This window comes from Nicotiana sylvestris, chromosome 2 (assembly GCF_000393655.2).
Source record: "Nicotiana sylvestris chromosome 2, ASM39365v2, whole genome shotgun sequence".
Classification (NCBI taxonomy): domain Eukaryota; kingdom Viridiplantae; phylum Streptophyta; class Magnoliopsida; order Solanales; family Solanaceae; genus Nicotiana; species Nicotiana sylvestris.
In genome coordinates, this window is record NC_091058.1 from 89660936 (window position 1) to 89670411 (window position 9476).

Sequence of the window (9476 nt, forward strand, 5' to 3'; positions counted from 1 at the left end):
TTATTTTCAAAAGAGGGTGTGGGCTGCTTTCAAATAAGAAATTTAAATTTGAAATCTCTGAGTTTTAGTTTTTGGAAGTTACTTGTTGCGCAGCTGCTCTTTTTAGCATCTTTTTTTGCTGATTCTGCAGTCAAAAGTTTTTTTTGAAATTTATTTTCTTTTTATTTAAAAAGAGAACAACTTTTAAAAACCATCAAAATCTTCATTATCATGAAGCTAGAACCTAGTATGGAACAGTCAACTATTGGAAGTTCAAGAAGGAGAGATGATGGAGACTTCAACTTAAGAGAATGGACTCTTAAGGCTAAAATTAGCAGAGAAAATACCAATTCAAGAAGATTTTCAGCTTCTTATATTAGAAGTTTCAGAGAAGATGCTAAGTCTTTTAGATCAAACATATCTATTTCAAGTACTGCTTCTTCCCCTGGCTACACCTTAAGAGGTAATACAACTAACACTATTTCCCTCTTCCCTCTTCCCTCATCATTATTGTTTTATACTATTTTCTTATAAAGTTTTAATCTTTTTTACAGAAGAAATTGACCCTTCAACTTATTCTTTTACCACTGCCCTTAAAGGTGAGTCCTTTAGAATATAATCAGTCAAAACTTGTGTCGAATTCAACATCTAGAGTCAATGATTTCAGAATAATTTCTTTAGCATATGTGTATATTCGAATGGGAGCAACAGTAAAGTTGTCTTCGTCTGACGCTTACATTAGGGTAGGCTGTCTGCATCACACCTCTTGGGGTGCGGACCGCTATGCACTGGGCTGCCCTGCCATATGTGTAATTATAATGTTTGAGCCAAATTCTTCCATTTTTGAACTTCACAGAATTATTGGTTTGTTTTATGAGTGCAGCATTGCAGGCAAAAACAGTATATAGTTGGGAATACATGTCACCAGATGGATTGGCTCTAAATTCCAAGTGGAATGAAGCTGAGAAATATATCTGTAATCCATTATCAGGAGAAGTTCCTTTGGAATGTCTATCAGCAAAAACACTAAGTGGGAGATCATTTCGCCAATTAACCAGCAAAATCACCATGTCTGCACCTTTGATTTATCCTTCTCAATTTCAGACTCCACAATTCCAAACAAAACCTCCTATAAAAGTAGTACCTCATTTGTCTACACATGAAAATGAAGTACAAATTCCAAGCAAAGGTCTAAACAATTGTTCTCGATCTTTTCCATTTCCTCGCTACTATAATATATATGTTAAATATAATTATACTGTAACTTAAATCATGTCATTTGTTCTACTCAGTCGCTTACTGTTTTGTACATTTTTATTTATTATTTTAGAGAAGAAGAGTAGCATTACTAGAGATGTGGGAATACAGAGCAGTAGTCCAGCTTACATGAGTTCAAAGAGTCCAAGTCCTGCTCGTACTCCATCCATTGAGGAAAGATCTACAAAACGCTGCGTAGCAGATGCTGATGATTCACCTATGACTACTCCTGAATTAAAATCTGAGAAACTGGTACGTAATTATTTTGTACTTTTATTTCTATGACAAACCCCAATACTTAATTAATTAACTGTTTGCATGGCGTACATGTAATATTTGAAATGTGGATCAGTGACCTGGAATATAAGGTACGCAACAATGATAGTGTATACACTATCAATATATAAGTTAAATTCTGTTTGAGTTAGTCGTAGTCTAAAATGCACGTTTTCTTTTAGCATATATTTTTTCCAGAGTAATTAGTAGCTCAATAGTTTCTTAGCTCATGAGACACAGGCATGCCTTTGACTAATAGCCTATTTGCCCTAACTTCTTTTTGGCTAAAAGTATTTTTTTTCTTTCTAAAGTTAAGGTGTTTGATCAAGTTTTTAGAAGGATTTTTTTTTTGATGAGTTGAAACAGAAATAATTTTTTGAAAAGCAGAAAAAGTAGCTTCTTTGCGAAAGTACTTTTGAGAAAAATACATTTAAAAGTAATTTTTAAAAATTTGGTCAAGCATAATTACTGCTCAAAAATAAAAGGGCAGCCCGGTGCACAAATTATCCCGCATTCACATAGGGTTGGGGGAAGGGTCGTACCCCAAGAGTGTAATGTAAGCAACATGCTTTGATACAAACATCAATGACTAATTAACAAAACACAAACTGTTTCGCTCCAAAAATATTTTTTGTAAATGCACTATTGAGAATATATTTTTCAAAATAAGTTATTTTAGAAGTTTGTACAAGTGATATTGCTTTTCGTACTAGGTGGGGGACTTTACAATTAATTGGTCCCTAGAGACATATAAAGTAGCATGCACATGCAAATATGACATTACTTGCATTTGTGGGCACTAAGTTTTTGTGTTACTTCTTGGAACGAGTGAGACATCGTAGCTTTCACTTATTTTTCCCTTTTTATTTTAGTTTGATTTTACCAGAAATGGTTACAAGCTGTGCTTGTAGAGGAAAAAGGTCACTTTAGTTATGTGCTCCACCGAAAAGATTCTTTAGGAGTTGTCATCTTCTCAACTACGTACTTTTCAATAATTCATGCAAGAAAGAAAAGTTTCTTTCCAGTACCATATATATCAGCATCCCCTTTATCAAAGTGAATTTAACTTATATACACACAAGTATAATATTCTTTTATACTACTAAAGTAATACTCATATTTTGATTTGTAACTTTTAAGGTTATTATAGTAGGCTGTTATGCATAATCACTTGTTCTTTTAGGCGGCTCAACTTGTGTAAATTAGAACGGTCACTGTATTATGTATAGAAGTTAAACTCCCTCAAACTGCACCTTATCTCACCTTTTTTTCTTTTCTTCTTTCCAGCTATAGCTATTATATATATACTCATAACTTTTAGTTTAAGATTCTTAAAATATCCTGAGAGCTTTACCGTGGCCTTGTATATGTCATAGTCACCTTTTTCAGGTAAAGCATATCTTTTTCCTACTAAAAGAAAATGTGTAAAACAAGAATTCAATACACCACAGTAAAAGATACTACTTGTATTTACCACAATTTTGATCACCTATAACGCAATTAAAGGTAAATCTCTTTGATAGCTAGCAGTAATAGATAACTTTGTAAAACTGGTACCTGAACTGCTGTAGTATGTTATATGAGAATATATATAAACGAAAAATCAACTGTCAATGTATATAATTGAAGTGCACAAACAAAAATAAGGATATTGTTTATGACACGAGTTAAGTAATTTCCCAATCGAAGTGATATTGTGAATTGAGTTCAGAATCACATGCAAACATTAGAGATGGTGACATTGAATGTAATATATTGTGTTTATAGGTGGAAGTGAAAGAAACAAGACGAGAAGAAGACACAAAAAGAAATGGGGAGCAGGTGGAAGAGATGAGAAATACAAGTAATAATAATTACAAAGGGAAGCAGAGCAGTAAGAGCAGGTACAGAGAAATTGGTGCAGGGTGCTTGTCATGGAGGAGTTTATGTATGAGAGAGAAAAAGCATAATAGTACTAGCTGTAAATCAATAAGGAGGAAGAAGAAGAAGAACAACAACAACAACATTTTTCTTTGCCATATAAATGGATGTTAAATGGAACAATGTTATGTCCTTAGCTTGCTTTTGGATAGAAAGATTCTTTCTTTCCCTTTGATCAGTATAAGTACTTGTCTCTTCTCTATTATATTTCTCTCTCGTTTCTTAGATACTACAAAATCTATTAGAGGAACATCAAAGTGCAATCATGACTTGCAGCAGTTCAGAATCTAATAGGGCCATGCATTTTTGCTTCTTTTTTTTTTTTAAATCTTTTTCTGTTTTTTGCCTTCTAGGTATGTTATATGTACTTATGTTGTTTCTCTGCCTTGTAACATAATTTTGTTCTGAGTAGAGCTGACAACTTGACTATCACGTGCATGCATGCTTCCGTTAGAAACCAAAATTTTTGTGCTAGGCATGCATGCAGAAGAATCTATTCAAACATACTGTTTAAACATGTCCAATTATTGCACGGTTCCTGATTGTGAGAAACTGATATTAGTTGAGAAAGATACTCAAAAAAGATATTATTGCAGCACTACTCCTATTCTGATAGAGAAAAGGACTTAAATTAATTAAGAATGACTTTGGTGAAAATTATCAATCAGTTATCACTAATAGCCTGTTTGGCCAAGCTTCTTCACGCCAAAAACACTTCTTCTTCTTTTTTTATAAAAAAAGAAAAGTCTTTTTTCCAAAGTTGAAGTGTTTGGCCAAGCTTTTAAAGGAAAAAAGTGTTTTTGAGTAGAAACATAAGCAATTTTGGAGAAGCAGAAAAAAATAGCTTCTCTCCAAAAGCACTTCTGAGAAAAATACGCTTAGAAGCAGTTTTTAAAAGCTTGACCAAACATAGCTTTTCAAATAAATTAGACAAACACAAAGTGCTTCTCATCAAAAGTACTTTTGAAAAAAACACTTTTAAGAAAAAATACTTTTCAAAATAAGCTGATTTTTGCAGTTTGGCCAAACAGGCTATAAGATTGATCTTTGCCAACACCTAATTAAAAGAACATACTACTATTTAGTACCTTGATTAGTTTTACAGCGGCTATAGTCAGAAAATCATAAGATCTCTTGAGGGATAACTTCAGTTTCCATTCTAAGATATGCTGCAAATTGAAGGTAATTTGTATAAAAATTTCTATAATAAATTATACTTGTAAAATCAATAATTAATATGTTATCACATGTTAAACTTCTTTACTGATAACGTGTCGCTATTAAAAATATTTACACTACGACAGCCAATTTTTCATAAACTCAAGACGTAAATGAGTGTTGCCAGCCGGCTGACATATATTCGAGGGATGTCAAGTGAAACCCCTTCCAATAGTATGTAACTAATGTATATTATAGTATATATTGATAATTCTTGACTTTTTAATAAAAATCTTGATTTCACCACTGCTCGTCAGCCCCGTTAAAGAATAGCCTACTTATACATATGCTACTCCACTGTCCACTTGTTATAAGGAAGAAGAGGGGGAAAAAAAGGAATGCGGCCTAAATAGACCTTAGAAACCTCTTTTTTTTCGAGCATTAATCCTGGTTTAGCGAAATAGATTTAGTGGGACCTGCTCAAAGCCCAAATACTGGCTATGGCAGTGTTTTAACTACAGGTGGCAAAGTTTTAGTGGGACAAGGGAGATAAGGTACAATTTCATTGGATCTTTCTGATTCTTTAATTTGTACGTCTTCCATTGCCTAGTTAGGATCTTCTAATAATAATATAATTAATACTGTATTCTCTTCCCTGCATTAAATGGAACTGATGAGGCTGCTGTGCTCTTGTTTATGGACATCTCTCAAACTATCTCGGAAGATCTCCTTTTAGTTCTTCTCTAAAGGTCATACGTTATACTAACTGTCTTCTTATACTAATTAATTACTACACATCCATTATCCATTATCTGTTGTTTATAGTAACGGTTGAATAATGATGTCTCTGTAGCCAGCGTGGAACTCTTTATGTGGAAAACATAAGTGGTTGGATTTGCAGAGTTTCATGATCTACTGTTTGCTGCTATTCATGAATGGAAGTTTCATTGATGTAGTTTTGACATCTTATATAGCTTCTTTTTTTGGCTGTAATAAGGCAGTTAAATCTTGAAATGGCCTATTTTCAGGAGTTTCAACTTTCAATCCATTGCAAAATAATTTTTACAAAACTATACTTATGTAATTAGTTGCCTGGATGTGCTACCTGCTACAAAACGTTAAAATATACTTATAATGTAATAGAAAAGTAATTGTCAGTGTGTATAATATAAGTTAAATCACTGCACTAAATAAGGATCAGAATCTGCTAGTAGATGAAGATAAAAGGTACAACAATACCCCCTGAAATATGGTTTCTCTATTTCAATCATTCATGAACATGTATGCAATAAACTGAGTCATATTTACTTGCATTCCAAATATATGAGAGAAGGTTCCCACTAGTGATGCTTCATGATATATATATATTTCAAAGCTCCACTTGGATCTCTCATTGAACTCAGTTTAAATATCTTCTTTTGAATTTGAATTCCTTTAGGGCATGAAATTTAGTTCAGTAATACTTTAGTCGGTATTCAGCAACTATGATCATACATCCTTTCCTATCATTTGCCGTCAAACTTCAACAGATATCTAGAAGAGAACATTGATTGTAAATAGTTGCTGAGTTTCTTTAGATGTCCCCAAATGAAATGTTATGTGGATCAACAAAAACAGGGAAAAAGATATTTTCTTTCTTAAATACAAAGGATATGCCAAGAAAACTAACCTATCATGCAAACAACACAGAATAACACTTTTCATTAGAGGCTGCTCTCAAAAATGACATCCTTGAGATCCAGGAAGCCTGAAGTTCATACAATTCATTGGTACTTACATAAAAATTGAAAGCGCTTTTGTTTCTGAAACAAATCTTCTTTTGGATGCAGAAGTGTAACATCACTTATAAGATGTACAATAAAGGTGACATTTTTCTCAATTCGCAAAGATTTATCTAAGGTCAGTGGCAAGAATGACTATGCATTACCTTAAGGAACCAGTACATTACTGAAAAAAACACAATGGTCTGCACTAATGTACTAATGGGAAGAATTCATCACAATGGATGCATCTCACAGCTGGTTGTGCCTAAAATAAGTCATGTATATAAGGAGAATAAAAGAATGCACCTCTTCGTATCCCGGCTTTCACATAGTACTCAGAGAAGTATATTTGGGACAGTGAAATCTGCATTGAACAGTCAGGAGAAGCAACTGAGAGCCTTAGATTCTTACTTCAAGAAGCTCCATAATAGCACAGGAGCTTCATCTTCGAATGAGATAGAAGAACTAACTGGAAAAAAGCATCAACTTAAAGCAGAGAAGTCACTGAAATCTTTAAATGATTTTAGTGGAAAAGCCAATGGAGGTAAGAATGCAAGCACAGCTATCCTATGGACTAACTTTATACTATCACCTATATTGTTGTGATCTAGCAGCCCTTATACTTACATTGTTCAGGTGCAGAGTCAAAATTGCATGCTCTTTCTGCTTCTGATGATGACGAAACATTTGAAGAAGCATCATATTTTTCCATGAAAATGATCAACAGTGGTGGCAGGGCTAAGAAACTAAAACAGTACATGAAGTTAAAAGCTAAGGACATTGACAGTTCTAACCAAGAATCATCTAGTTTTTACTTTATGTAAGACGCCAATGCAACTTCCTATTGAAATTTTGTTACTGATACTTTAGTCATGTATATTTTCTAGGTTTCTACCATTTCTAATGCTTCGTGCCTCTCTTAATGAAGAGGAATACTGGCTTCTATAAACATTGCAGTTTTCCTCTTCGAAACAGCTAGTCCAGTCAGGAACTCTGAAATAGGGATGCTTTCACTTCCAATGGTATATGGTGCGAAGATAAATCATTTGATCCTACTTGGTGAATGGTGGAGACTTCTGACACCAATGTTTCTGGTACAAGATTGAAAATTGGTTCGTTCTTACATGATTTAATTGCCCTAGAACTGTATAGAAGTACAATAAGATTTTAGCATGGTATATGACGACTAAGTGAATTGCCGGATGCCAAGGTACCAGCAACCACACAGAAAATTAACTTTTGCTTTCTTAAACAAGTTTTGTTACATAAAATCAGCTTTTGCTGATGAACCTAGAGTACTGGACTAGAGTTGTTCAAGATATACAGAATTAAGGGAAAATCAGCTAATTTATTTGTTGTTAAGAACATTAAGGATAGGTTAGTTATTAGTAAGAGTTTAACTTCTATACACGGATAGTATAAATGCTTTTTTACAATATCTGGTCATTTAAAGGTAACTACATATTTTGTAACATGAACAATAAGGCAAGTAGCATTCTATAGCACGTTAATTTATGCTGACATTGTCGGTGAATATAGCTTAAATCCATTTAATTTGATTATTGATCTGCTATATTGCAGCACTCAGGAGTCCTTCACATAGCCCTTGGTTGTTGGGTGCTTCTTAGTTTTGGGCCTCAAGTATGTAAAGCATACGGTTCATTTGCATTTTTCCTGATATATATTCTTGGAGGTATTTCTGGTAACCTCATCAGCTTTCTTCACACCCCAGAGCCAACTGTTGGAGGAACTGTAAGTTCCATTGCCACTACATCAGATTCTTTTTTTTTCTTTCTCATTTCAACCTATTTGGCATCAATTACTCTCGTGCCTTCCTAAGAAGTTTTACAAATGTGGAGTTGAAGCATGTTTCTACTATACATATTTATAGAAATGAAAATCTAAAGTCAAAAAAATGTACTACTTCTTAGGGACCTGGTTTTGCCCTAATAGGAGCATGGCTCATTTATCAAGTTCGTAACAAAGACATGCTAGGAAAAGAAAGCATGATTGAGAAGGCGATAATGGCTACTGCTTTCAGCTTTGTGCTTAGCAACTTTGGTCCCATAGATAACTGGTTAGTACTACATTCAGTCTTAAATATTAGTCGTTTTGACAAACTTGAAATATTTGACGTTTTAAAATTGTAGGGCACATTTTGGAGCAGCTTTAATGGGAATAGCATATGGCTATCTTACATGTCCAACTCTTCAAGTGGATAATGCAGCTTCAGAAAGTAGTCAAAAAGAAGGAATCACATTGGTTAAACAATATTCAGATCCTTGTAAATCTCTTCTTTACTTCTCAGTCTTCATTCTGCTGCTGGCTTCCTTGCTTTTGGTTATAGAACCTCCTCTTAACTCAATAGCTGAAGCTGTTGACAGGTTCTGAACTGAAGCAGAGTGCTTAAAACCTCAAATACCTTGTAAATAGGCGTGTTGCATACAGTTTTTGAATAAATGAACTTCAAAAAATTGTCTAACTGTTGATCTTTGCAAATTCTTGTACAATTTTATCATGCAAGATTTCATGATAAAAAATCAATAAACTGTTTGCTTTAATTGCTTTTTTTCTTTTCCTTAAAGGATATAAATTCAATTCTCACCCAACAACTTTTAATTTTACTTCCACTTTTCCATAAAAGGGAAAAGGGAAGGAAAAAAAGAGAGAAAGGAACAACGGGGAAAAAAAATCAGAAATAGTCAAATTTACTATATAAAGATAAAATTTGAACAAAAACACACTTAAAATTCGGAAAACTCCAATTTTTTGGATACGAGATTCCAGCATAATGTGATGGAGTTTCATAATTTCAATATAATATGCTGGAAGTTTACATGCAGGAGCTCCATAATCTAGCATATTATGCTGAAACTTTCCATGTGGTGAAGTTCCAACATACTATGCTGAAAGTTTATACGCAAGAGCTCCATAATCCAACATACTATGCTGGAACTTTCTGTGTTTCAGCAAAATTATACTTTACAAATGCTGGTTATTTTTCAATGAGAAATTTTCATGAAGCACTATCTTTTAGTAGTAATTAGTCATCTATAGATACCATTTGCTATATTACGGATTATAGATACCATTTTTGTAGTTATAAGATGTATTTGATGTATT

At 33.5% G+C, this 9476-nt stretch overlaps 2 protein-coding genes across 6 annotated transcripts; both read left to right on the forward strand.

The window, feature by feature from the left end:
- The first annotated feature begins 73 nt into the window (after window positions 1-73).
- LOC104245464 (uncharacterized) lies at window positions 74-3723 on the forward strand. 3 transcript variants are annotated; one of them, XM_070168068.1, is made up of 5 exons: window positions 74-442; window positions 516-578; window positions 863-1168; window positions 1310-1488; window positions 3280-3723. In XM_070168068.1, the coding sequence occupies exons 1-5, from the start codon at window positions 211-213 to the stop codon at window positions 3544-3546; spliced, it is 1047 nt and encodes a 348-aa protein (XP_070024169.1). In that variant the 5' UTR covers window positions 74-210; the 3' UTR covers window positions 3547-3723. The 3 variants fall into 3 exon arrangements, with proteins under 3 accessions (XP_070024169.1, XP_070024170.1, XP_009799372.1); XM_070168069.1 differs by having other exon boundaries at window positions 537-578; XM_009801070.2 differs by having other exon boundaries at window positions 127-442; window positions 534-578.
- A 1506-nt stretch (window positions 3724-5229) lies between these two features.
- On the forward strand, window positions 5230-8914 carry LOC104245462 (RHOMBOID-like protein 9, chloroplastic). 3 transcript variants are annotated; one of them, XM_009801067.2, is made up of 7 exons: window positions 5230-5339; window positions 6420-6897; window positions 6990-7173; window positions 7282-7447; window positions 7935-8105; window positions 8285-8430; window positions 8504-8914. In XM_009801067.2, exons 2-7 carry the CDS (start codon window positions 6552-6554, stop codon window positions 8742-8744), a joined length of 1254 nt encoding a protein of 417 aa, XP_009799369.1. In that variant the 5' UTR covers window positions 5230-5339; window positions 6420-6551; the 3' UTR covers window positions 8745-8914. The 3 variants fall into 3 exon arrangements, with proteins under 3 accessions (XP_009799369.1, XP_009799370.1, XP_009799371.1); XM_009801068.2 differs by having other exon boundaries at window positions 6996-7173; XM_009801069.2 differs by having other exon boundaries at window positions 8521-8621.
- Window positions 8915-9476: the final 562 nt, after the last annotated feature.